This window comes from Sceloporus occidentalis, unplaced genomic scaffold, assembly GCF_023333645.1.
Source record: "Sceloporus occidentalis isolate IW3139 unplaced genomic scaffold, rSceOcc1.0.p SCAF_1, whole genome shotgun sequence".
NCBI classification, from domain to species: domain Eukaryota; kingdom Metazoa; phylum Chordata; class Lepidosauria; order Squamata; family Phrynosomatidae; genus Sceloporus; species Sceloporus occidentalis.
The window spans coordinates 216,952,115-216,979,939 of record NW_028316981.1 but is presented as its reverse complement, the minus strand read 5'-3'; the positions used below and the strand labels follow the sequence as shown (position 1 = coordinate 216,979,939).

The 27,825-nt window shown below is 42.8% G+C and overlaps 2 protein-coding genes across 3 annotated transcripts in view; one reads left to right on the top strand and one right to left on the bottom strand.

The window, feature by feature from the left end:
• Window positions 1–37: 37 nt before the first annotated feature.
• SCNN1A (sodium channel epithelial 1 subunit alpha) lies at window positions 38–27,825 on the bottom strand. 2 transcript variants are annotated; one of them, XM_089488902.1, is made up of 14 exons: window positions 27,760–27,825; window positions 18,704–18,749; window positions 16,846–17,254; window positions 15,080–15,335; window positions 14,237–14,424; window positions 8,824–8,924; window positions 6,979–7,142; window positions 5,535–5,633; window positions 5,324–5,441; window positions 4,964–5,042; window positions 4,246–4,303; window positions 3,470–3,525; window positions 2,687–2,762; window positions 38–417 (listed from the first exon to the last, which is right to left on the bottom strand). In XM_089488902.1, the coding sequence occupies exons 3-14, from the start codon at window positions 17,238–17,240 to the stop codon at window positions 97–99; spliced, it is 1,911 nt and encodes a 636-aa protein (XP_089345028.1). In that variant the 5' UTR covers window positions 17,241–17,254; window positions 18,704–18,749; window positions 27,760–27,825; the 3' UTR covers window positions 38–96. The 2 variants fall into 2 exon arrangements, with proteins under 2 accessions (XP_089345028.1, XP_089345027.1); XM_089488901.1 differs by having other exon boundaries at window positions 27,669–27,804.
• Window positions 27,210–27,825, top strand: part of LOC149323423 (olfactory receptor 2A1/2A42-like) — a 53,613-nt gene continuing 52,997 nt past the window's right edge. Inside the window, exon 1 of the mRNA XM_089488903.1 lies at window positions 27,210–27,230. The gene's annotated coding sequence lies outside the window, so the exon portion shown is untranslated. The remainder of the gene's footprint in view (window positions 27,231–27,825) is intronic.

Sequence of the window (27,825 nt, the reverse complement as noted above, 5' to 3'; positions counted from 1 at the left end):
GGTCAGAAAGTACGGCTTGTCAGCTGATTCCATGACTTAAGGTCCTGCCAGCATTAATGTATTTTTGTGGAGCTGCAAGCCATCTTGGTCCAGACCTCACTCTGTCCGCTGGAAGGAAACTCTGTGTAGGGCTAGTGATTCCAGGCTCTTGTAGGATGGCAGTGTAGTAACATTGTCAGCCACAGAGACATGTGGAGGGGTGTTGGGAGTAGGCTGTACATTGTGAAATGTACTGGCGGTGTTGCTGTTGGGAGCATGAAGGTCAGATGATTGATTCATTTTCAACCAGTGGAAAGCCAGAATGCAGGTGAGGGCAATAAAATCCAAAATCAGTTCAGCAAGTTCTACTACTGAGAGGACAGATGACCCGAACCAGAGACTCCATTGATTCCCCAACTGTGAAAGCAGTGTCACCACCTAAACAAGGAAGATCAAAGAATAATTTTTAAAAATTGTTGTTTTAGAGACATTCTTACTACATAATGGAGCTGTTAATAGGAATGGTGAAGCATCCCTTCTTTGCTTTGGGACTCAGCTTGTCAGTTGTCTGCCCACTGCTGTAGGCTAACCTTGTAGTGTCTGTTCTATGAGGGAGTGCAATATGCAGAATACCCGTAATAGGAAATTACAGAAATTACTGCTCTTTCCCCCTCAAAAGCAACAGTTGGAGTGGAAGTAAAATCCTGGAATTCCTATTTTATGCTCATATTTGATCCCAAACTGAACACTTGTGTTTCAGAATTGAAATTGCTATCAGATTTTGACAATCCTGTCTTGATTTGTTGAATGGTACAACTGCAACTTTACTAAATTGTAATGCAGGACATATTGGTGGCAAGTTTTGACTGCTGTGGAACATTGACTGTGGCATACCACAAATGGAGGCAGCACAATCTTTGCATGTTAAATGCTAGCATTATTGTCAAATATTTGCTGAAAACGTGTGAACGTATACCATATTCAGAGAACAGTTAACATCGCCATCAAAATTTGAACAAGGGAATTGGAATCCATTCCACCGTTAGCACCCATGCATAGTGTTAATTTCTCACTCCACTCAGAATGGCCTTTTACAGATGTTTGGAGCCCCCTGTTCTGGATGGAAAATGGAATGTTTCTCTAGAGACTAGAGTGAACTTATTCTTCACTGGAGATTGTTCTAGCAGATAGGGAGGGAGGTGACAAAGCTGTATGGTTCAGAATTAGTGAAGGCATCAAGATCTTTTCCCAGTTGCCCAAGAGATGCTGACCATTGCATTCTAAACAACTCTTCCAGCTGCAGTGTCCTTGCTGCCTGTGCAACAAAGCACATTTTTAAAAACTAAACTTACTGTATGTACTCATGGATAAGTCTAGAAATTTTAGTCAAAAAACTGAGCCAAAAAATCTGAGTCGACTTATGCACAGGTCAATGTAAGTACTATAACTCTTATAAAAAGGAAACCAGCCCTTGGTGAAAGGCAAAAGTGTAATCAGTCCTGAAAGCACTGATCCCCCCCTCTGCTTACTTACCCATCCAGCCTTTAGTGCAGTGGTTCCCAACCTTCCTAATGCCGTGACCCCCTTAATACAGTTCCTCATGTTGTGGTGACCCAAACCCATGAAATTATTTTCGTTGCTACTTCATAACTAGGTGCTTTCCAATGGTCTTAGGTGACCCCCATGAAAGGGTCATTCGACCCCTAAAGGGGTCCCGACCCACAGGTTGGGAACCACTGCTTTAGTGGGAGCACAGACAGTTACGCCTGCTGGAATTTTAAGTTCTTTGGCATCATATTCCTTTGTTTCATCCTATAGATCCTTTGTCACATGGACCTAAATTTTAGCCTTGACTTATACATGGGTCATATCAAAATCCATTTTAGCCCCAAAACCTGACCTTGACTTTATACATGAGGTTGACTTATAGTTGAGTATATACGGTATGTAGTTCCAGAAAATGACTTTCTAGAAAGGCTCCCATCACTCAGGATATAGCCTACAGGAGGCTTCTCTGCTGCCACCACAACCAAGCATGATTTCCTTGAAAAATGAAATGTGTGCCTACAGTGATCGCTCCACATTTGCTAGGGTTAGGGGTGAAGGGCCCCTGTGCATGTGGAAACACAGAAAATAAAAAACTTCCTTTCACCTAAAAGAACACCTATCTAGGAATCTGCAGGTTCTCCAGTGCAACTCTGTGGTCAACATCTGCCAGACGGTGATCACAGAATCCCGCTAGAGGACCTACAAATGGTTAGGGAAGTGTTTTCTCTAGTAATCTCCAAGTCCTCCAGTGCAACTCTGTGGTCAGTTTCCAGCAGTGTTGCCCTGGAGGACCTAAAGATTCCTAGAGAGAATGTATGAATCCAAACTGCAAATAATCAAATCCACAAAAGTCAAAGTTGCAAATGTGGAGGGGCGGCTGCATGTTTTGCTTTAAACCAGAATTGCGTTGTCAGAGACTTGCAGAAGACTGGATCTGCTTTAAAAAGGCATGTGTGCATGTTTTGTTTTCAATGATGAGTGCATTTTGTTGTTGGATAGAAATAACTCTGTTGCTTTAGGGAAGGTGGAAGGTGGCCCCTCAACATGCAGAAATGATGAGCTGCTCCATGAAGGATGGTTGCTCTTTGGGTTTCATATGATACAGGAGCAGTGTTTTATGAAGTTAGCAATTGGTGGTATGTGTGAATGGAATACATACTGTAAAAGCTGGCGACTCTCCATTGCTTTTATAATTCCACTGCTCGAAAAATATATTCACCTTGGCAATTCCATTCCTGCCAATAAAAAAGGTTGCGTGGATTTAGGCCTTCAAGTGATTCCAAGATATTTCTAACCATTATTTAATCTAATATATGATATTCTATCTTAAACACCCTTCTATAATGCATTAACAAAAAATTGAAAATAATGAGGGTCGGTTCAGAAACTTAAGATTTCATATTGCACCTGCTCCTGAAACCTACAAGCTACCACTCTTGAGCAATAATGTGTTGCGGCTGATAAAAGTAATTTGCAATATTTTAGGGGGAAATAGATAGTTGTGTTGCTTTCTGCACCAGAAATTCCTTCCGTATATCCAGGAAGCACACATTTAATTCGAACAATCAAACTTAAACCTGGCCCCGAGCATTTTCTTCCTTGATCTTGTAATCCCATCTGACACATTGTGGTTTATCATAAGAATAGGTGTGAAATTATGTCTTCCATGCTACATTATATTCTCCATTCCGATCCAGTCTTTACATTTGTGCTGCATGTGCAGTGCAGAAATAATCTGGTTTGACACCACTTTAACTGCCATGGCTCAGTGGAATTCAAGTTTGTTGCAGCACTTCCCAGAATTCCATAGCATTGAGCCATGGCAGTTAAAGTGGTGTTAAACTAGATTATTTCTGCACTGCAGATGCAGCCTTTGTCCTCCAGCCTGGATTTAATCTTTTGTACTGAATTCTTACTTTTTGGCTCTAGGTGGTGCTCTTACCTCTTGGATGTGATGTTGTACTTATTCTGCAGAGACAGCATGTGAAACACCCAGGCCTGGAAGGGACAGTACACATTTTTAAAGTGGGAGGGCAGCATAAACAATCCAGGAGCAAAATACCTGTTATACTTGAATGCATGTTGCTGATCCCTAGCATTTTTCTTTTTTATATACATGAAAAGCCACTCTTATACATGAATGTTCCTGATCCCTAGCAGTTTTTCTTCTTTCATAAATGAAAAGCCATTTTGGAAAGGAAGAACTTGACTCCTCTCCCTTCTTGTGCTCCAAGTCACCAGCTGCAAGTGACTTTTCTTGCCAGTGCATTTAAGACATAGGTTTCTGTCATTTTAGAAACTGGCATTGTGGTTCTCCTATGTATATTTATGCGAAACATGGGGCCAAAACACACTGCAAAAATAATCCAGTTTGAGACCGCTTTAATTGACCTGGCTCAGTGGTAGGGAATCCTAGGAATTGTAGTTGTGGCACCAGAGCTCTCTGGTAGAGATGGCTAGTGCCTAGAATTACCTAGTATTGAGCCAGAGCAGTTAAAGTGGTCTCAAACTGGATTATTTCTGCAGTGGGTTTTGGATCATACTTAGACTAGGATATGCAGTCAGAAATGCAGCTTATTTATTCTATGTTTATGTTGCCTTTCTCCCAGAAAGGGACTCAAGTTGGTTACAAATAAAAATATTTTTAAAAACTTTATAGTAAAAGTTTTAAAACAATTAAAAGCATCAAAGTAAAAACAGTACTTAAAAACAGCTTACCTCAGATGCAGCAGAAGGCCAGCGCGAATAGCCAGCTGACAGCTGATACTCTGTCACCCTGAAGAATTGCAGATGAGAGATTCAGAGGAAAATTTGCACCAAGACTTTTACATCCAGAGTTCACCATGAAGGGCCTTATGCTGTGTCTGTTAAGCCTAGACTAAAATGATCTCACATTGTGTAATATGTTATGTGCCTTCAAGCTGACTTATGGCAACTCTGTCCTAGGATTTTTTTTGTGGCAAGATTTATCCAGAAGAGGTTTGCCATTGATTTCCTCTTGGGGTGGAAATGAGTGATTTGCCCAAGGTCACCCAGTGAGTTTCTGGGGCTGAGTTGAGTCCAAGTCCCTCAGTCAAACCACTACATCATGTTGTAAGTAAAAAATAAAGATTCAGGACAACTGTGACATGATCGTTTTCTAGTACAAGAATGTTGTGGTTCACAACATGTTTGTTGCATTTGGGAAATACAGTGATGGCTCACCAAAAGGGTCACTGAAGACACCCTTCCCACTTTGCATTACCGGAATGCTAGTAAACTCTTCAACTTGGAAACTCACTCCTGCAATAAAATTTGGGAGGCTAGCCGAGAATAGTGTGCCAGGTTCAAACCCTGTTTTTCTTCATTTCACAGAAAGTTTTCTATTGCCAAGCAAGCTCTTTGGTATTTGACCAGGTCTAGGAATGCAACTCCGCAAGTTTTGAAGCCTACTTACTTGCAAGGTTTCCGACATTTTGTGAAACAGCCCAGAAAGTTTGCTTTAAATTCAGCCTGGAGTGTGTAATAACAGTACCCTTAGTAGGAAGCAAAAGAAATGTTGATTAATGTTCATTATGCACAATGTGTGCATGTGATCAGAACTTTTAGACTAAGGGTAAACATTTAGACTAAGGGAAATTGTGTAGGCCTTCAGATGTTGGATTGCATGTCACAGCACATGGTGAAGAATGCTGGGAGGTGCAGTCCAACTACACCTGGAAGGATAAATAAATACTCCAAATAAACAATAAAAACGTACAGTTTCCTTACCTATATTCTAGGGGGATAGGGTATGCAGCCTTTGGTTTGTACTTACCCCAGGCTGTGTGTTTAGTGTAGTCACAGTAAACTGCTCCAGGAGGCAAAGGATAGAAGTAGTGGCCACATCCGCACCTTTCAACCATGCTGTTCTGAAAACAAGAACGAATGCAGACCTAGAAGTAAGGCGGAAGAGGAAAAAGTTGATTACTTTGCAATATTGACATTCCCCTGGCAAATTCATGTTAGCAGGTGTGCAGTGGCGGTACCTGCTCAGTGTAACGGGATGAGTAGAGATTCTTCACCGGCACATCACTCCCGTTTTCTGTGCAGTCGCTGTAAGTGCCTCCAAGGCGGTTTGTTGTTTCCTGCCAGTCAATATGTAACATGGCAAATCAATACAATTTTGTCCTGCCCCTTTTGTTTCCATCTATCCCTGGGGTCATCTTGTCTTCACTTTTCCTCCTCCCATACTAAATATGGTGTCTCCAGCTTGAACTAGGAATTGTGTTGACATGGGGACTTGCCACAAGATTGCATTGCTGTTGGTTATTCCTGAACTCTTGGAAGGGGCAGAAAGAAATACTGGCATCAGTAGTTGCCATGATGTCTTTGGACTGGCTAGACGTGATGTTAGCAATAAGCCACAAAGACAGACTTCGAGCTTTTCTGTGCTTCATGACCGTATAATATTCAGTTGCAGCTGGTGTTTGCCTGGCTCCAATGCATGGTTTCTGTCCTGGTTCTGCTGTCTGCCAGTGTCTGGGGCAGGGAAACTGCTGGAATGCTTCAATGCGAAAATGAGGGCCTTGGCTGGCAGTGAATAGCCTGCTATGAAGACAGTGTGGTTGGCATAGTGGTGGCATGCTGGGTGCAGAGGTAGTGGATAGGGGGAGTTATGCTGGTGCTCTGGGCAGGTGGGGTAGAGGGTTAGTGTCTTAACTGTCTTAAATGTATTAACGTACAAAACAAACACATTTGCCATCTCCCAAGGTAATTCTCATGATAATCTGGTGAAAATGTTAGGCTAACAAGGAACGATCATGACAGTTGAGGCCTGTTCTAGCTCCATAATGCATCTATACAGTGTGGTGTAATGATTTGAGTGTATAACTATGGCTGTGGAGACCAGGGTTTGATTCCCAGCTTGGGCATGAAACCCATTTGGATGATCTTGGGCAAGCTGCACTCTCTCAGCCTCAGGGAAGGCAATAGCAAACCCCCTCCAATGAAACTTGCCAAGAAAACCCAATGATAGGCTTGCCTTAGGGTCACCATAAGTTGGAAACAACTTGAATGCACACAACAACAAAAAACATAGTTTATAGGTTCGGGAGAAAGTACATGACTAGTTTATACATTATAGGCAGATACTAATGGTCAATTCAGGTATTCTATAGCTCAACTTTTAGCTTTGGCATAGAGTATGTTGTGCAGACCCATGGTTGTACAAAATAGATAGATAGATAGATAGATAGATAGATAGATAGATAGATAGTGGTAGATTTGTCATAGTAAGAATTCAGGTTACTGTCTCTTTTCATGAGGTATTTTAGGAAACTTTTTAAATAACCCAAATTATTTTTTTCCTGTGATATATGAATTCAGATATTAAACTTTGGGGTTAATAAGAGTGACCCAAGCAGTTTTATTGTAGCCATATGCTGTCCCCTCCTTAGTCTCAACTGTCTCTCATCTTCTTTTCACTCTCACCTTTTTCATACTAATAGATGTTTCTATACCAGGGCGCACATTAAAGCCTCCCTCATCCATGAAAGCTGGCTCATTCTGATTGTGGACCATCACGCGGGCGCCTGTCACAGTGGAGAGCAGTGGAATAAAGTCATTTTGCTCTGTGCGAACAACAAGAGAGAGGCCTGTGGAGACAAAGAGCAAGGAAGATCATGGCCTGGAATCATTAGCTGGAAAGGAAAACAGGGCAGGAGATGGCTGTGGGAGGAAGGTGGGTCAAGCAAACTCAAGATTAGAGGAGGGTTGAGAAAAAGAGTTTGATGAATGTCTGGTGCCTAGGACATGTTAGGCCATTGTGATTTCCCAGAGACTTCGTTAGATTTAGCCATGAAAACAAAACTTGTGGGACTGAGGGGTTGTTCCCACTATGGTTTAAACTGAATCGTGATTTGAAATGATCCGGTTTAAAACATCATGCTTCCCACTTAATTCGAATCATTGAAGCAATTCGGAAAGGGGGGCATGGTTTTTACCCATTTAACTCGTGTCAGAAAGACGCTGGGTTAAAGGGGCGTTTTTTGGGATGAATTGATGGATTTATTCTCAAATGAATCGATTCATCTCAGTGGGAACCACAGGTGGATTTGAATCTGCCCCAGCCCAAGTGGGAACTAGGCGGGTGGATTCGATTCTACCGCCAGTGACGGGGGGGGGGGAGCTGCAATGGCCCCGGCCATCTCCCCATCACCGGCTTCCCTGCCTCTCTGTACCTGGGCCACTGGCATCTATTCAACCTTCCTGCAACTGCCTTCCCCAGGCGTGGGGAACGGAAAAAGGTTGGGGGAAGCTGGGATGGAGGTTGCAGAGAAGCCAGGGACGCTTCTCTGCAAGCTTCCCCAGCCGCAGGGAACAGAAGGAGGCTACAGGGAAGCTGGGGGAACCGGTTAGAGGCCGAAGGAGGACAGAAGAATCTGGTAAGGAGGCTGGGTCGGGGACAGTTGGGGCCAGGAGAGGCCAAGGTCCGAATTAGTAGAATCGGTGCAAACATAGTGGGAACCAGGAACTATTTTTGCGCCGATTGATCTATTCGGATCAGGCACCAAATTGTAAGTGGAAATAAGGCTTGAGAATCTTAGGGACTGAACAATAAGCTACCTGCATTTAGAAAACTAAGGGTGCAAGCCCTTATGCAGTATTCCTTTTCCCCCCTGACCCCTCCAGTTATTTGTGGAAGAAATTATGGAAGAAGAGGTATGATGGGAGGGTGGTGATATTTGGACCCACTTTAATACTCTAAATTGAGGCAGGCAAATTGCACAATAAAAGCCTATTCTGGAAGTACCCTAAGAGTTAGTACCCTAAGTACTCGCTTTTCTTGCAAGCTCATTTAGTTGCCTATGCGCAGGAATTTATTCCTGTGGGGAAGCATTTGTATGCTTTCTATGTGAACCAAGTCTAGGTGAAAAGGGGTCCTTGTTGGGTGCTGCCGAGAATGTTGTGTTGGACTATGAGTCTGGAGACTGGAGCTCAAATCCCAGCTCAACTATGGAAACATACTGAGTGGCCTTAGGCAAGTCACACTCTCTCACCCTCAGGATGGCAATGGCAACCCCCTCTGATGGAAGTTTGCTGGGAAAACACCATGATAGGGTCGCCTTAGGGCCACCTTAAGTTGGAAAGGATTTAAAGGCACATAACAACAACAAACGTGTATCACAGGAAACAAAAAGAAGCAGTGCTTTCTTTCTGAAACCTATCCTTTTGCACCTGTTAGCTACTAGTCTTGTTTCATATGGAAAGGGGAAGGCAATGATAGGGCCCAAGCAGTCACTTGTGACATCCATCTGTACACATACACCTGCTCACCGTTATTGATCCCAGGCAAGGAAGACATCCAGAGGGTGCTACTGTTGTCATTGAATGTATAACAGTTCCCATAAATGGGGTGATGAAAGTGTGTGTAGTTCCTGAAAGAACAGACACAAAAGGGTTATGGTTAAACTCAGTTATTCAGTTCTGGAAGGAAATGTGAGCAGTTGTGTTGGCTCACTAGAATAACTGTCAGCAGCAGTAAAGGTCCTATACTGAAGGGGAGGGAATCATGCTTTTTGTCGGTTTAATTATAAACAAGGAAGCTTGCATGCAAAGAGGTGTAGGATCCCAGTTCGAAAGGGACTGATAGAAGCACCATAAAAGTTAGCAGCAGTGGCATCCCTAGGGTTGGCGTCACCCCCCTCATTGACCTCTTCCCATCCCACGCCATATAGAATATTTAGCAAAGTTTTTTGTACTAATGTTACTTATTAATCATAATTCCTGCATATCATGAATGTTATGGTAATAGTAAAATTAAGATTAGCAAAATTAAGATTATACTTTTAAATTACAATATCATACACGCAGCCTCAATGTATTTTACATGTGTATAATTTCATGTGGTTGAAGTGAAAAATTGGTAAAAGGTGATGTTTTAAAAGAAAATTTAAAATATATATATATATTTTTCCAGTTCTTTAATTTTTTTTTAAAAAAACTTGAGTCCTTTCCTTTTTCCTCCCACTGAGCTTCACCCCACTCATCCCATCTCTTCCTCTCTTAATGGGACACATGTGAATGTCACAGTCCATTTCTGCCAAAAAGGAGATATTTGAGCAGCAGTGGTGTCACCCATCTTAGGGTCACCAGTTGTTGTCCTCATCCTCCGCACCCCCTTAGTAATGCCACTAGTTAGCAGCACTTTCTTGTTGGTTTTCCCCCCTAGTGGAGAAGCAGAGGATCCTATGGCTATGATGCTGGCTCTGTAGAAAAGGACTCATCAACTCACTTATGGGGGAGACTATGCAGTCCTTCCAACCCACTCCTTGCTTTAATGGAACCAATTAAAAAGCACATCTAGTGGTGAGAAAGGTTTTGAGCATCAGAGATTTTCTGTACATTGGCTCTTAAGCCCCCTAATGAGTTGAGAGGGGAAAAGCGATGTGGTGGTTGTGATGAAAGGCCCAGTTCTATAGCTTGTAACCCTCTTAAGTTGGATTTGAAGAGACATTGCACAAATGTAGTTAGGTTAAAGCAGTTCTGGCCTTTTATTCAGTCCTGCAGAGATGCCTTGCACTGGTGCAGGCTGATAGTGTGTAATATTTCCTCCATTCTGCCTTCAGGCTATTGCAAAAGCTGATTTTAGTGATTTGTGATTTTTACAAGCCAAGCAGAAACATCTTTACCTCTTTCCTCTACCTGCTCACACTTTATTTTCTATGTCTACATCAGGACCGGCTCTAGGTATTTGGCCACCCTAGGCGCGGAAAATTTAGGCACCCCCTGTAACCCCTCATAATTTTTTTCACCCCTTGATTTCCGCTGTTTCACTTGTTAAAGCTAAATATGACATAAAACTTAGGTTACAGTCTCTCATCATAATACTGAGAATTAGTCAAAAAGCCAAAAAATTGTACAAAAAGGCCACCAAGTTGCCCCTAAATTTTGCCGCCCTAGGAGGCTGGCTAGTTCACCTATATGGATGAGCCGGCCCTGGTCTACATTCTACCTGAAGAAAAGTGTGAGACAGCTCAGAGTTTTTAGCTAGGCTTAACAATCTATACCCATGATGACCTGTAACACAGGCTTCCAATGCCTACTGCCTTCTAAGGATTGCTACTGTGGTCATGTTTGATGGGGATAATGGGAACTGTAGCCCAGCACCTCTTAAGGGCACCTGGTTGAAAAGGGCTGCTGTAACAGAACAGTTTATCAAGGAAAGTGACAGATGAGCATCATGATCTTAGGAGGAGCAAGGGCTTCCAAACTGGAGTATGTAAAAGATGTAAAAGGGATGGTGCTGCTGGAGGTGACCTTCCACAAGCTGTGTCTACACTGTAAATAAAGAGTCCATAGCATCAGGTGCAAATCTGTATGGCTTAAATGCAATGCCGATTTAAACAAGAATACATGGCATTCAACACAGATTCAAGATACTTGTAGAGAAGCTCAGTGTCAGCAGCAGGTGGGGCTGGGGGAGAAAGATGTACACAAGTAGTGAAAGAAAGGGCAGGGGAAGGTTAATTGTCAGCAATTGCAAACAACTTCTGGAAACGATTATGGTTTGCCTGGATACCGTCTGACCAAAACCAGAAAGATTCAGTGGGGGGCGGACAAGGGTATTTCCATTCTGGACAAGGACTTCAATCAACATAGCAAGCTCCTGTTTAATTGCCATGTGTTGCCTTATCACCAAAGCAAAACAGTCCACTAGGACTTGATAAACTTCCTTGTTTTGCTGCTTGCCTGGTGCAGCAAACATGGAAAGGAGGAAGCTGGTTGTTCAGCTCCTTGCAACATGCCTGAGTTCATGGGTAATGGGCTGTGTGTGGGTCATGGGTAGGGTTGCCAGAGTGAAAACTGGAGAGGGCTCCTGTAATTTTAACGCTTGCATAGAAGGGGGAATTTCTGCAGGTGTTGCATGTCACACAATCACTTCTGTACAACCATTAAAGGTATAGGAGCCAGCTTTAGTTTTCTCTGGCAACCCTAGACAGGCCATGCGGTCCTGTCTCAGCAGCAGAGTTCTCTTCATGTAGCCATGGGGCACTTCTCCATTTTGGAAGGGACTCCTTATTAAGGGGATAACTTTCAGCTTCTCTTTTGGAAGGAGGGGAATGTTCACCAACACGGCTGCAATCACCATAAACACACAAATGGAACTGGAACAGCTTAACACACAAATGATTCTTGGGGCCCTTATTAGGACAACCACCGTTCATTCCCTGTCCTCATGTCACTGTGCATCATCTCCCTTCTGATAATTGCTAAAGTATATAAATAAATTCCATTTAATATGAAAACACACATCACCAGAATTAGAACTATGAAAAAGATAAAAAGTGAAATGGTAATAAATAAATAAAAATGGAGGCAAATGTATGCCTAGTGAGAATTTTAATAAAGGGCCCTGATGAAGTTGGTGGGAACAGGACCAAGAAGAAAAACAGAGTTGTAAAACATTCACTCAAGTGACTTTTATTAATGTTAGTATCCATGTTCTAAGCAATTAATCTTAGAACTAAAAACCCAGCACCTTATGAATAAAGTTAAAAGAGGGAAGTGGCTTGAAATGTTGTTCTCCACCCCATCACATTTATTGCAATGTCTCCAGCTAAAGACAATAGCCAAACACATCTCTGCTATTCCTCTTATTCTTCAATGACATGGAAATGGCTGGTTGTTTTTTTTGTGTGTGGGGGGGGGGGGGGGGCGGCTACACGCTGAAAAGGTGGGTTTTGGGGAATGATTTTGGTGTTATGCAAATGAAACAGAATTCTGATCTCTGTTGTTAACTGCCTTCAAATTGACCATGATCCATGGCAACCCTGTGGGTGAGACATGTCCAAGACTCCCTATCCTCCATTGCTCTGCTTAGCTCCTGTAAATTCATGCTTGTATCCTCCCCAATACAGTCTATCCAACTAGCGTGTGGTCTTCCTCTTTTTCTACTTCCATCTTTCTGCTACAATAACTAAAGAAAACTGGTTTACAATGACTTAAGTTGGACTTGTGCCATCGTAGGTCACTAACAGGATGCCAGCCTGTATTATTTCATCAGTTAACTTGTGCTTTGGTAGCTTCTCAGTTCAACTACTTCATTGTGTTGTATGTGAAGTTGCCTTTTCTGAAGTCTACTTGGAAACCTCTGTTGGAAAAAAAAAATGCAAGTGCAAGACAACCAGCCAGGGAATATATCTCAGAAGAGCTTCGCCGACTCATTTGTGGCACAATTCAAACTACTTCCATGGCTCACAACCAGGGCACCTGAAGGAACATCTCCCATATCTGAGGGAATATTTCCTATGCTCTGAGATGATCTCTAGGCCCATTCCTCTGCTTGCTGCCATTGTCTGAACAGAACTGAGTGGCAGCTAGGAGGAGGACCTTCTTCACTAGGATGTTCCACCTTCAGAAAAAGACAATTATGCTGTATGTACAGTCTGACTCCTAGCGTTAGTACAAGCAGAGTGGACCCATTGTATTAGCGGGATTTCCACAACTTTTGACCCACAGTTCATCAACTGATTGGATCAGTGCACTCTAGTTGGGATTATCAATAGGGATCAGGCCACTGTATATGTATATGTGTGACAGAGGCATCTCCTCATTGCTCTTTTAGCCTTTAGAAAGTTAATGATTAATAACGTAATGCAAGTCTTGTTAAAAAGCCATCCACAGAGTACATAATCAGGTCCGGATATGCTACATTTTTGTAGGCTCCTCAACCACAAGACATATATTGGAGCACATTACAGAATGAAATCACCTTGCAGGGACACACCTTAGCAGAGCTGAAAAGAATGAAGTTCATGCCTGGATTCCAAATTTGAAAGAAACTACTGGGAGGGGGGGACCCTTAACTCCTCCTTCACAAGAGTGTTCCATGTGTTGCCTGAACACATGTTCAGCAGATAATGGAATCGCATGTGCAGGCACCACCCAGACTGTGGTAGTGAAGCAGAAGAGCAAAATAGGTGTCTGTTTGCAAACAGCTGCATGAATGTAGGTCCTTCCAAGTGACACCTAGGACAACCACTGGAAGACCTGCTGAACACAGAGAGACAGGGGGCTGGGGGGAAACAGGTGCCATTCCATCACCCTGGGAGTTTGGTCCACAGGTTGGAGGAAGAGCTGAACTTGTGTCATATTGAGACCTAGTGCTAAAAGATATACCCTTGCATGCTCTTTGCCTAGGAATCTGCAAAGACCTTAGAAGTGTGGTTCTAGGTGATAACATGAGGTTTTTACTCCTCCCCCAGCTTTAGCACTATGTTGCACCTCCCACCCCCCAATTTCATTTCTAATTCAGAGGTTTCTGTTTGGGTCACTAGGAATAAAGATCATGTCCAAACCCCCAAATTACCCTTTGGGAAAATAATGCTGTTACACCAAACAACCCAAAGTACAATTCCCTTTTGATACCTCTTTAATTGTCCTGGCTCAATGCTAGGGAATTCTGGGAACTGTAGTTTTGTGAGACATGTAGCCTTCTCTGTCACAGAGCTCTGGTGCAACAGTAAACAATTCCTAGGATTCCCTAGCACTGAGCCAGGGCAGTCAAACTGGTCTCAAACTGGATTATTTCTGCAGTGTGTTTTGGACCACTGTCTCTATTTTAGAAAGTGTTTTAAACTGATATGATAACCTTCTTGATCAATGATGGAAAAGCTGGGAGTGTATATTTTAAATAAAGGACACTGTAGGAACTAGATTAAAGAAATGCAGCTGCTTTGGGACTCACGCTTGGTCGCATGTCACCTCATTGAAACGGCAGGCATAGATGAAGCTTGCAAAGTCAGACTCGTCACGAGCTTTGGCGTCAGGGATCCTTGACAGTATGTTGATATAATGAAAACTGTACCATTCCCGCACAGCATCCACACCTGAAGAGTACATTTGCTGGAAACAGTTTGTATTGTTTTCATTGCACTGCAAAGGAGATTAATCCTATTAGCTCATTCCTAGGACAGAAAGGAAATCAGAGGGAAGGCATTCTGGGCTACTGGAGAAACAGTGGATAGAAATCTCAAATGGAAATTGAACAAATTCCACCCCAGCCACACAAATACCATGATTTCAACATCAAATTTGTCTTTCCTGCTCACCTACTCTTTCCCCCCTTACTTGAATGAGGCCATCCATAGTATCTTTCCTGTGGAAGCATGGTGAACTACTTTTGACTACAATTTTATTCATATTTTATTGGTTCCAATAAAGACACGTACCTTGGAGAAAAGGATTAATCCATATACTTGATAATGTTAACTGAAGGACATAAACCAATTAATCTAAGAAAGAAGCTTTGTTTTACAAAGTCTTTTTTGCCTTCCCAGACCAACCTTTCCTTCTTGTTCTCTGTCTAGCTAGAAGTTACTTTTTTTCAAGTAACATTGGCATTGGGAGGATGATGGCAGAGGGCTGGAGAAACACAGACTGTTGACACTGAATTGCAGAAGCACACTTGTGGTAATCAGCGGAATAAAGCTTGAGCTGGGAAAGAGCAGGATTCTACTCTATTTGACCATGTGTGCCTCCTTACAACAGGGAAGGTAAACTTTGGAATCCCTTGTGAAGTTGTCCTTACCAGAGTGAAGCCAATTTTCCAGTCATTCTTGCCCACTTGGGGATTGTTGTCCTCCATGCTGGCCTGGCTGTCACGTTTGTGTCTGTGCAACGGGTGACGATAGACATGGTAGGACAGACTCCGATAGCTGCGTTTCCGAGAGGACTGGGCCATCCAGTTACTCTGCCCCAGGGACATATCATATTTATACATCTCCATCAGAGTCCGTTGGGTAATGTGATCAAGTTCTTCCAGATCCTTCTGAAGAGCACTGAACCTATAAGATGGAAGGACAGGACTCTAGGATCAGGTTGTCACCATTACCTTCAGGGAACACCAGGAACAGACCTTTGAAGTAACAAGGTGAAAATAATGTGGACACCACAACTTTTGAGGGGATGTCGTAGGTGGTTGGGTCTGGCAAAGTTACATTTTAAAAGTAATGTAACAAGTGGGGATGAAGTTGTTTATTAGTGTAATGAATAAAGTTTTTAATTTTTCAAAATTATTTTCACAGTGTTTTTAGATCCATTTTGCCAGGAACTTTCCAATTCTGTGCTACTCATTTCTTAAGTATAAGTCTCTGGACCCCACCAATTCAATCACCAAAAGAAACAGAATGTAATGGGAAAGTGGCAAATAAGTCAGTGGATTCCCTTTTGAAGACTGCAATGAGCGATGGTAGCAAATTACATCTCAGACATTTTAACAAGTAAAAAGAACAAATTACTTTGAAAAAGTGATTTTCCACATCCTAACCGGGGCCCAATTCCTACTATGATTCCAAATGATTCAGTTTAAACCACCATGGTTCCCACTTAATTTGAATTGCTGAAGCAATTTGGAAAGTGGGGGGACACACATGGTTTTTACCCATTTAACCGATGTGAAAAAGACACTGGTTAAATGGGGTGTCATTTATTTATTTATTTATAAATAAATCGATTCAGCCCAAGTGGGAACCAGGCAGATTCAAATCGGATCTGAATCTTCTCTGGTTCCCACTGGCAGTGGCTTTTTCCCAGCTTCTCTGCCCTGGCCATGCCTCCCTCTGTCCTCAGCCTTCATCCCGGCCTACCTCCTCCATCCTTCTGGCCCGGCCTGCCTCCTCCATCCCCCAGGCCTCTCTGCTGTGTAGCCTGGCCTCTCTGCCCGGGCCTTCCAGTGGCCTCTCCAGAACTGGCCTTGTTCCGGTGCAAAGATAGTGAGAACCACGTTTGGGGCCGAACTGAATCATAGATATCGTAGATTTGGTTCAAAACCCGGTTTAAGAGGTAAGTGGGAATTAGGCCTAGATGTAGGCAGAGGATAATTTACAATCCACTAGTAGCCCAATGATTCACTTGTCCTGGGATTCTTCAAAACAATGCTAGACTAGATAAAGTGATCCAATAAAACCATATTATTTCTAATGGAAGATGGGCCTTAGTATCTGCTGGGGTTTGGTTCAGGACCTCTCGCAAATACCAGAATCTGTGGATGCTCAAGTCCCATAACATATACAATGGTATAATAAAATAGTATCATATAAAATGGCAAAATCAAGGTTTCCTTTTTGAAATTTATATGTTTTTGGAATATTTGATTGAGTCCACGAATAAAGAATCTTTGATACAGAGGACTGACTATATACTCAGAACTACATAGCACAGATCAGTTGTGCCTTAACTATGAGTAGATTTTGACTATTTCTGAATTTAAAACAGTACACATTGTAGGGAAGAAAGGTACATTGTACAGTGCAGAAGACATCCCAACCCTGAAGTAGTCCATACTGCTAAGCTTACCTATAGGGATTCAGGGTACACAATGTGACAGCAGGAAAGGTAAGCCTATCCGAGTTGAGATTCAAGTTCAGGTTGACAGGAAAGCTGAAGTACTCTCTATAGATGATTCCAAACTGCCAGTACATGAGGCCAAAGGTGAGGAAGAAGAGTACTGACCAGAAAACAGTCTTCATCTTGTTTTTCTTAGAGCACACTAGCCGGATGGCCCCATGGATGGTTGTATTGCTACAAAAGAACTGGAAAAGCTCCTGGTAGGAACTGAAGAACTCTATGAGATCTTCACCATCTTTCTTTTTCTTCTCTTCCACCTCTGCTGCTACCTTCATTTTCTGCTGCTTTGCCTCCTGTTTGAGCTGTCCTATCCTCTTGTCTTTGGGCTGATTTTCAGCCTTCATGGTTCCAATTAGACCTGAAAGACAGAGTCAAAGTTGTTCAAACTTCAGTGTGTCTCCTACGACAGTCTTGTTAGGATGAAAAGGGATCACAATTCCGCAAGGACAAGGAACTGAAGCACCGGTTAAGCAGTTCTGAGTTCCTTTTTACAGGCTAACAATGTCTATTTTGAAACTATTTGAACAACAAATGAAACAAATAGAAAACTAGGAATTCCACAGTGCTCAAGATATTCTATCTTTGTGAACATTTCAGTGCAAAATGATTTGCTCCACACATCTTAAACTAATGTATGGGTCCAAATATAATTCTGCTTTATATTTCATACTTTTCTGGATTTTGCAAAGCAGCACTTGACTCAAGGAGCATGCAAAATGCATTTAATTATAAATGCTTAATCTGAGCAGGGTGGCCAGACTTCTTTTCTAAGACATGTCCTACATGTCCTTCTGTCTAGGAGAAATTCCCAACTGTCTTCCATTTTGAGCATGACTAATGAGCACACTGAGAATCACCATGTTTGTTGTTCCCCTTTGAGAAATTTGTCTACTTGGCAGCCTGTCCTAACTGCAAATAGGGGGATAAGATGGATCCTTCTAAAGTTATTTTTTCCTAGGAGCAGCAGCAGACAAGACTCGCATCCAGAGCTCACAGTGCCTTTGTTTCTTGGAGTAGAAAAGGACAGCAAGCATTTCAGGCAATGGGCTGCTTGAAGACACAATGCAAATGTTGAAAGGGGTTTCCCATTAATTTCAGCACAATGCACAAATGAAAGGAATCATTTAAACGTAAATTCATCAAAGGTGTGTTGCTAGTAACATACAGTTTTAAGTATTTGTCTTGCTCACAATTCTGTAAGTATATGGCAAGCCAACAAGGCCTTTCAATAAAGGTAATTTCATCAGAAAAATACAGTTGAGTACATAATAAAATGTAGTATATGTAATATAGCTGTAAATAAACCGTATGGAATGAATTTATATTTATATTACTGTTTGAAGCTTTTATCTTGCAATGTCTTACATGTTGCACTGCCTTGTCCTCCTTGGTGGTTATGATATCTGGTCACCCTGACTCAGGGATTTGGAGAGCCACAAATGATTAAATAGTTCAGGGGTTGATGTGTGATCAAGATGTGTCTTAATACACTTCCACTTGTTTATTCTTTTTTACAGCTGTATCTGGCTATTTCTGTGAAGTTTTAGCACAGTCCAGTCATGATTACCACAATGAATCAACAGAACAACACCCCCCTCCCAAGTCCACATGGGGATAACCCTGAGGCCCAAGTACCCAATCCGGGGAGGGATCCTAAGGGAGCAAGGTGAGGGACAGGATCCCAAGGGCTGGAACTGGAAAGTCAGCCTGGAGAGGGGATCCACAACAGAAGTAGTTCTGCAAAACCTATACAAAACTGAGACGGGCCAAAAATAGGCTGAGTTATGCATCCCTACAGAAATCCTACCTTTTCCATGAAGATTTTGGCTCAGGTCATTAGTCCTTGACTCCAACTAAACAATAAAAACAAAAATAATTGGAACTAAACATTTCCAGAAAGAAAAGACGCTGCACCCGTCCATAAATGTATACTCAGATAGTGAAACACAGAGCTATCCCCGATACATTATTTGTTCAGAACTGCCCCACCTTAATTTCTGGATATAGGTCTGTAACCATTTTTCAAATATTTTTTAAAAATTGATCTCAGATCATTGTCCTGAAGTGCCACCAGAAAATGAGTGCTGCTTCAGATTACCCGGAAAACTGCTTGAGGTTACATAATGAAGCAGAGAGGCTAAAGAGAGGCATGATCTGGACAATGTGACTTTCTCCCAACAGATTTAAATGTAATATTCCTTTATTAATAATTCTTCAGTGAAATGGCTTATTTAAACTTCTACTCAGGTAGTAGCTTTTAAAACCGGTATTTCATTGTAATATAGTATAATCTGCTTTGAAAGCTTGCTTATATTTTGAAAGCAGCTGCTAAATGTTGTATTTGATGTTTGCTTTTGAGTTGTTTCTTACTTATGGGGACCCTAGGCAAACCTATTATGGGGTTTTCTTGGCAAGATTTATTCAGAAGGGTTTGCTGTTGTTTTTCTCTGAGGCTGAGAGAATGTGACTTGCCCAGGATCTCTCAGTGGGTTTCTATGAATAGGTTGGGATTCAAACCTTGATCTCCAAAGTCAAACTGCTATGCCATGCTGGCACTCTTTAAATACAATATAACACAATAAAATAGTAAGGGTGTAACCTACACTGAAAAACACCAGCTGAAGGGCTATAGAGTTCAGTAGAAGTCATGCTATAGAGTGGTAGAATAATAGATACACCCCCACCATGAAAGTATGCTGGGTGAACATCAGAGAAATAGTGAAGCATACAGGTGATGAAACTGCTTTGCCAGGAGAGAGAATGGCAATTAAACAGATGAAATGGAATGCCACCTTGGATACCATTTTGGATAAAAGTACAATAGAAAAATAATGAATATATTTTGGGTGGCATTCAGTGGAAGGAGAGGAAGCAAAGGTATAGCATAGCTTTTACTTTGTAAATATATGGCCCTGCCCCTGCTGACAGGACAACTTTTATACCAGTTTGAGATCTGAAACAGGAAAGTCTCTTCCCATTTACTTCAAAATTAGACGCAGCTGCATTGCTGATCAGTTCTACATCCCTTTACCATGATAAGAGCACAAAATATAGTATATCTCAGCACTCAATCCCAGCACACCACCATCACCAATAGAAGAACCTGAGATGGATGGATCTTAATTCAGACGCCATAAGAGCATTTCCTCAGATGTTACTGAATTGTAGCTTCCTTCATTCTTCATCATTGGTTATGCTAGCTGGCCTATTGGGAACTGTAGTCCAGAACATTTCCAACTCTTGCTGCACACATGAAGAAGCATTTAGCACAAAACATACAGAGCTCAGAAAATGCACAGGAAGCAGAGCACATTGCTAAAATGTCTCTGCCAAGATACCCCTAAGAGGCACCTTGCCTTGAGATACACTGACACATGGCACCCAAATCCTGTCCATCAGCTATGGGTATAGAATAAAGCAAGACAGGTCAGCAAGAGAAGACACGTAATTTCTGAAACTGCTTGTCACCTTTCCCATATGTCACTAAAAATGACCTTGACAGATTGGATGGCTGGGCCAAAATTAACAAAATGAATTCAACAGGGATAAATATAAGGTGCTCCATCTAGGGAAGAAAAATAAAATGTACATATAGAAGATAGATGACATCTGTCCTGAAAGCAATGCATAAGTAAACAATGGGATGTGCCATCCAAAAATGGTAGGCTGCATCAACAGGAGTACAGGGTCCAGATTTGAGGAGGTAGTAGTGCCACTTTATTCAGTTTTGTTCATAATTTGTCTGGAAAACTGTGTCCAGGTCTGGGCACCAAAGTTTAAGAAGGATATTTCAAAGCTGGAATATATCCAAAGAAAGGAAACCAAGATGATCAACGATCTGGAAACTGAGCCTGAGGAGGAATGACTTAGGAAATTGGGAATGTTGGGTATGTTGGAGAAAAGAAGATGAAGAGGTGACATGATAGTTATCTGAAAGGATGCCATGTAACAGACAGAGTTAGTTGTGAAGTTGAAGACTTTCATGGCTGGCATCCATAATTTTTTGTAGGTTTTCCAGTGTATGTGGCCATGTTCTGGAAGAGTTTATTTCTGATGTTTTGCCTGCATCTGTGGCTGGCATCTTCAGAGCATGGTGGCATAGAGATGTGTGGGGTATATATACTGTGTGACCCTTGTTTGGGGGGAAGTGATTTACATGTTAATCTGTGCTGGCCTGTTGGTGAATGACCAGGCCTCAGGGTGGAAGGAATATGTGAGAAGGCTTTGTGTCTATTTAATTAGTGATCCACTGTCAGCTTGGAAAGCTCCTGACCCTGGGTGATGTTCATTTGCATGTGTTGATTCTTGATTTTGATGTTTTTCAGGACTGGTAGCCAAACTTTGGGCCTGAACAGTCAAGCCAAAATAAAGCTGCTTCGGGTCACTTTGGAGGTATGCTGTTTAAATGATGCATGTGTCATAGGAGGCCAGAAGCTGCACCAAAGCTGCACTCCAGTCCTTAGGATTGGAGCGTGGCTTTGGCACGACTTCTGGCCTCATACAATGCATGCATCATTTAAACAGCATACCTCCAAAGTGACCTGAAGCAACTTTATTTTGGCCTGTCTGTTTGGACCCTTTGTTTACTTTCAGAGTTTCTTCTTTCCTGTTGACGTTGTCCAGGTGTTTGTGGATTTCAATGGCTTCCCTGTGCATTCTGACCTGATAGTTGTTGGCATGGTCTAGAATTTCAATGTTTTCAAAAAGTACTTTATGGCTAGGATGGTTTATAAAGTGTTCTGCTACTGCTGATTTTTCTGGCTAAACCAGTCTGGAGTGTCTCTTGTGTTCCTTGATTTGTGTTTGAACATTGCTTTTGCTGGGCCCTATGTAGACTTGTCCGCAGCTCCACAGTATGCAGCAAATGCCTGCTGCTGTGAGAGGGTCTCTCTTGTTCTTCGTACTGTCCTATGTACTGTTCAAAAGTGGAATATATTACCTCAGAGGGCTATGGACTCAGGTAGCACTAGTTCACCTCTTTCCCTCCTTCCTTGTCCAAGGGGTTAATACATTCCAGTCACTGGTTCTTATTTGCTCCTTCCCTATGGTCTACACAATTCCCTCTCTCACAGGCATCTGATCCATCCTACACCACATTCTGTACATCACTGAACCATTTGCAGTGCTTGGCTACTCATGGGATTATTAATTGATTTGATCCAGGCAGTTTCCTGTGCTCACAAAAGCTCCACAAATGGCAGTTATGCAACAGTGGAAGCTGCTCCTAGCATAGTGGTGGTGCCACAAAGAATACTGGATATGCCAGCAGTGCCCTGGAAGGCTCAGTTCACAGCCTGCAGGTTCTTCAGGACTCAGCAGATGTGGCGGTTAGGATGGCTAAAACTGCCCTTTGCCAGCTTAGGCCGGTATGCCAGCTCTCAATTACAGATAGCATATCTGTTCTTAGCTCAGAATGTGGCTGCTTGGCTGGGTGGTTCTGGGACCTGCAGTTGGAAAAAGTAATACAGTTGTCCCTCCATATTCGCTAGGGTTAGGGGAACAAGACCCCCGTGAATATGGAAAAATGGCAAATAACAAAAACACTGTTTTTACCTGAGAGGACACCTCTCTAGGAATCTCTAGGTCCTCCAGTGCAACTCTGTGGTCAATGTCCAACATGGCACTGGAGTAGCTACAAATGGTCTTTCAGTGCAACCTTTAGTTAAAGTTGACCACAGAGTTGCACTGGAGGACCTAGACAGTCCTAGAGAAAACATATTAATGAAATCCGTGAATAATAAAATCTGCAAATATCAAATATGGAGGGATGACTGTATTTCTAGGCTCTGAATTGTAGCCCAAATTTGAATCAAAGATCTAAAGCATTCAAACATGAGCTTTTGAATTTGTCAAGGGATCCTCTATTGGGTCTATGACTGGATGTGGTAGATGGATGAGATGAGACAATAAATGCTCCATGCTGTGTCTTATGTATCCCCAGTTTGCTGCTGTGACCAAATGATTAAAAAAAGAATCATTCTGAGGTATCTGCAGCCTGGGCTCAAGTTTCAGAAGCATCCTTTCTGTTCCAGCAGGACGTCTTTTGTTTTCTAAGTGTGCCAGAGGAGAATGTTGTCCCCTGTTCCCTGTAGGGTTTAAACACCCATCTCTCAAACTACTAACCCCCTGCCCTATGAAGAAAGCCACTGAAGGCTGCTGCTGACCACATGTACCCATGTCTGTCCTTGTGTCCCTCTCCTTGGCTGCTTGGAAAAGGGATCTTTTTCTGTCCTCACTAGGTCTTGAACTCTTATTCCAGGAGAGTATTAAAATAATGAGAGTCAGCATGGTGTAGTAGTGGTTTGAGTGTCCGACTATGACTCTGGAGACCAAGGTTCAGTTCCCAGTTCAGCCATGAAACCCACTGGGTGACCCTGGGCAAGTCACATGCCCTCAGCCTCAGGGGAAGGCAAGGGCAACCTCCTCTGAACAAATCTTGTCAAGAAAGCCTCATAATAGGATTGCCTTAGGGGGTCACCATAAGTCAGAAATGACTTGACAGCATACAACAACAACAAATTAAAATGATAAAATAAAACAAAGTGAAGTATTAAATGATCCACAACTAGTTAGTATGGCTGATAACAACTTAATTACTTTTTAAAATTTGTTGTTGAAAAATTTAATTTTCACATCAAGCTGTGATGAAATGTGGAAGTTTACCGCACCGGGGATAAAACGTTCCCTGATGCGTTCTAACGTGCACGAGCGCGGGTGCGTACGGAGCGTGATGGGAACCCGATGGGGCCCAGAACACGACTTTACTGCACAGGGAACGCTGCCGCCACTGAGCGCTGAGCGTTCCCATCGTGTTCCCATTGGGTTCCAGAGGGCGCCATTGGACGCCATTTCTGGGAACTGTTTCAAAAGCGTTCCCAGAAATGTCGCCCTCTGGAACCTGATGGGAACGTGATGGGAATGCTCAGCGGCGGCGGCATTCCCTGGGTGGTAAAGTCGCGTTCTGGGTCCCATCGGGTTCCCATCACGCTCCGCGTGCGCCCGCGCACGTTAGAACACATTGGGGAACATTTTATCCCCCGTGTGGTAAATGTCGTTGTCAGGGTTGCATCTGCATTGCAAAATTAATGCAGTTCGACACTACTTTAACTGCATGGCTCAGCACTATGGAATTCTGGGATTTGTAGTTTTGTGAGACATTGAGTCTTCTCTGTTAGAGAGCGATGGTGTCAAACAAACTGCAAATCCCAGGATTTTATAGGATGGAGCTATGCAGTAGCAGCCTAAGAAGGGGGCCAGCCTCTTATTTAACTGAAAATGGAGAAATGTCCACTTGGAAACAAGCCTAGTTTTCTTCTCAAGTTCCAATAACGAATCCAGAAGCATACCTAGGTTCTAAAATGCAGGGGTGGCTGTCTATTCTGGGTATTTACCACTGCTCCAAGTGGGTCTGCTGGTTCTGGACCCTAGCTGGCAATAGTAGATGTTTCCCAGAATATCTGTGGAGCAGCAGCAGCAGTTCACCATCCATGCTGCAAGAAATGCACCAGCCATCCCTGTTATAATGTTTAGTAGGTGTTACAGACTCCCCATCAATAACAAGCAGTGTAATGCTTCTTGGAGCACCACTATGGCCTACCAACATCACCTCAGTGGTTTTCATTCCCACTTCTTCTCCCTCTCTGAAACCCTGGATGGGATGGAGACAACTATTCCTGGGTGATTCATGAAAGATACACAGAGCTGGATACCATACGCTTCTTGATATCCAAAAGGTCATCTCTACTGGCAGCTTCAGGGAGTAGTTTGATTTGATTCAAACTAGAGGAAAAGCAATTCCAGCTCAACATTAGGAGGAACTTTCTGACAGTAAGAGCTGTTCAACAGTGGAACACACTCCCTCAGAAAATGGCAGAGTCTCTTTCTTTGGAGGTTTTTAAGCAGAGGCTGGATGACCATCTGATGAGGGTGCTTTGACTGTGAGTTCCTGCATGACAGGGGGTTGGACTGGATGGCCCTTGTGGTCTCTTCCACTCTATGATTCTGTGAAACCATTGGGGACATCACTGATCTCCAGGGAACATCACAGGACAACTCCTGGGGAAATAGTAAAGCCTTTCTTATGATCACATAATTGGGTTCTGTTGGACAAAAAGGGACGAACCCACTGTAGCATGTCCAGAGTAGGATGACCAAAATGGTGAAAGGTCTGGAAACCACCAAATTCTATGAGGAGTGACTTAGGAGCAGGGTATGTTTAGCTTGGAGAAGAGATGGTTAAGAAGTGATATGATAGCCCTATTTAAGTATTTGAAGAGGTGTCATATTGAGGATGGAGCAAGCTTGTTTACTGTTTCTGCAGAAAATAGGACTTGGAGAAATGGATTCAAACTACAGAAAAAGAGATTCATTATGAAAAACTCCCTGACAGGAAGAGCTGTTCGACAGCAAAATAAGTTGCCTTGGAGAGCGGTGGAGTCTTCCTCTTGGGAGGTCTTTAAACAGAGGCTGGATGGCCATCTGTTGGGGATGCTTTGATTGTGTGTTCCTGCATGGCAGAATAGGATTGGACTGGATGCTCCTTATCGTCTCTTCCAACTCTACTATTCTATGATTCCTCAGACACCTGCCAGATGTTCTTAGCAACATGGTCCCCAGTATTAAAGGTGGCTAACAAATTCAGCAGAATCAATGCAAGGAATATAGCTTTTATGATACCCCAGGCTCAAATCAGCCACCAGGACCAGTGGATGGACTGTGCCCCAAGCAAATAAATCCCACACTTCTACCAGGTCCCTTTTGTAGGTGAGAATCCTCTCTTGCCAGTCCTATCACACCCTCTTACTGCTCCCCCACCAATTCTTGCAATAACTAGGGCCCCATACAGACAGGCCAAAATAAAGCTGCTTCGGGTCACTTTTGGAGGTATGTTGTTTAAATGATGCATGTGTCCTAAGAGGCCAGAAGCTGCACCAAAGCTGCGCTCCAGTCTTTAGGACTGGAGCATGGCTTTAGCGTGGATTCCGGACTCTTAGGACGCATGCATCATTTAAACAGCATACCTCCAAAGTGACCTGAAGCAGTTTTATTTTGGCCTGTCTGGACAGGGCCTAAGGTTCCTTTTTGATAGGCACTAGCCTGTACCCCCACAAAGCCAAAACTTTTCTGTATGCATCTTGTAGAAATCATTAAAAATCAGAAATACAAATTAAACTAAAATAATAATAGAGGTGGGATTTCTAAAAGTGGTTGCCTCTACATCAGATTATCCAAGTTTCTTTTGTATGTGTGTGAGTGTACGCACATGAGGGGAAGGGGGGATGAAAATGTACCATCAAGCGCCAAAGAAAATGCAGTGAACCCACTTACATTTTTATGCACGTATCTGGCTTGTTCATGCATGAAGGGCAGTGGGCATGTGTGTATGAAAAAATGGATGGGCATGACAGAAGTCACTACCACTACCACCACCACCATCATGATCATCCAGTGCTCTGGCTTTTCTACCAGCAGGGCTCAGGTACCATATAAGAGAGAGGCTGACAGAGGAGTATCTGTGTGACGGAGCACAGAGAGGTAAGTGGGAGAAGACCAAGTTCCACCCACCCATTTACCTCCTTGGGTGTTAAAATGAGATCCCCTCCACCCATATACATTGACAGTGGAGATCTGTGAACAACAAACAGAACAGAGTATTTGATTCTTACATGATGAGAAAGACACTTCCCTGGAGGGGCAGAAGTCATCGTGGCTAAGGAAGATTTCACCAGTAAAGCATTGGGCAAGGGAAGGATTAATAAGTATCGCTCCTTAACAGTTTTTCCTCTATAAATATTTTCCAATGAAAAGGTTGAGGTTCTTTCTTTTTTTTTTGGGGGGGGAGGGTTAACCCTTATGTTTTGTGTGTAAGTTGCACTTGACTCTTACCATCAAAACAAACTCTTAACAATCTGCGTTGATTTTCCTTGTGCAAAACCATTGCACTGGTTGGCAGCCTCACTGAAGCGAGACACAGACTTTTTTACAAGTTATTTTTTTTTATAAAAAATATCCAGTAAATCTAGAATTTTTATTTTAAAAAAATGCTTGGAGACACAAGGTAAACTTTAGTGCCAACCTCTTCCCTCTCCCCACATAAGTGGCTGGACAAACAACGTGACACAGGGTTTTGGGGGTGTGAGAGAGCGTTGTTTAGTACTTGAATGTGCTGCGTACCTCCTTCATGCAAGGGAGGGCAAGAAGTTATGCCTTGGAGAGGAGAGAGGGTGGATACTGGCAGTTTGCTATTTCAGTGCCCAGTAGAAACAAGACACAAGGAATCGGACAGAAACCAAGAGGCGAGTAGAATTAGATGGGGAAGAAACTGAACCCAGCAGGTATCTATTTACAGAGTTGCCCATTTTGTCGATGACACAGCTCTGCCTTTAAAGATCAGCTTGGCATGACAACCTTTGAGCAGGCAAAGACGCTGCTAGCATGGAGATAAGATGATGAGTAAATGAAGTGTGTCACTTGCTGAATCCCAGGCTGGCTGGCTGTTGTTAAGACACCAGAGAAGGACCAGCTATCAAAACACTCAGCAACTTAGTTCAGTTATAAATTTGGAGTGATGGCAACACTTGCTATCCTAGTGGAAAAAAGTGGCCTTTGTCCTCCTCTTCATGCCTTTTGCATCCCTTCTTGGCTTGTCCAGTGGCCCATCCTTGCTCTTTCCCGACCGGCACAATGCCTCCCTCCCTCCCATCTATCTACCACATCCCTATTCCTTGTCTCAGAAGAAATGAATTCAGAGCAGAATCAAAGAGACCACCAACCTCATGCATCTTGCCTTTGACAATGCTTTAGTCCTGCTGCCTTCTCCCTGGAGGCCTGCTTCCAGAAGGGAGTTCTCTTTATTTGGCTTACCTTTGGGGCCTGATCTCAGAAGGCTGTCCTTGCCTGGTTGGCAGTTTCCCTTTCTGGATGGTTGGG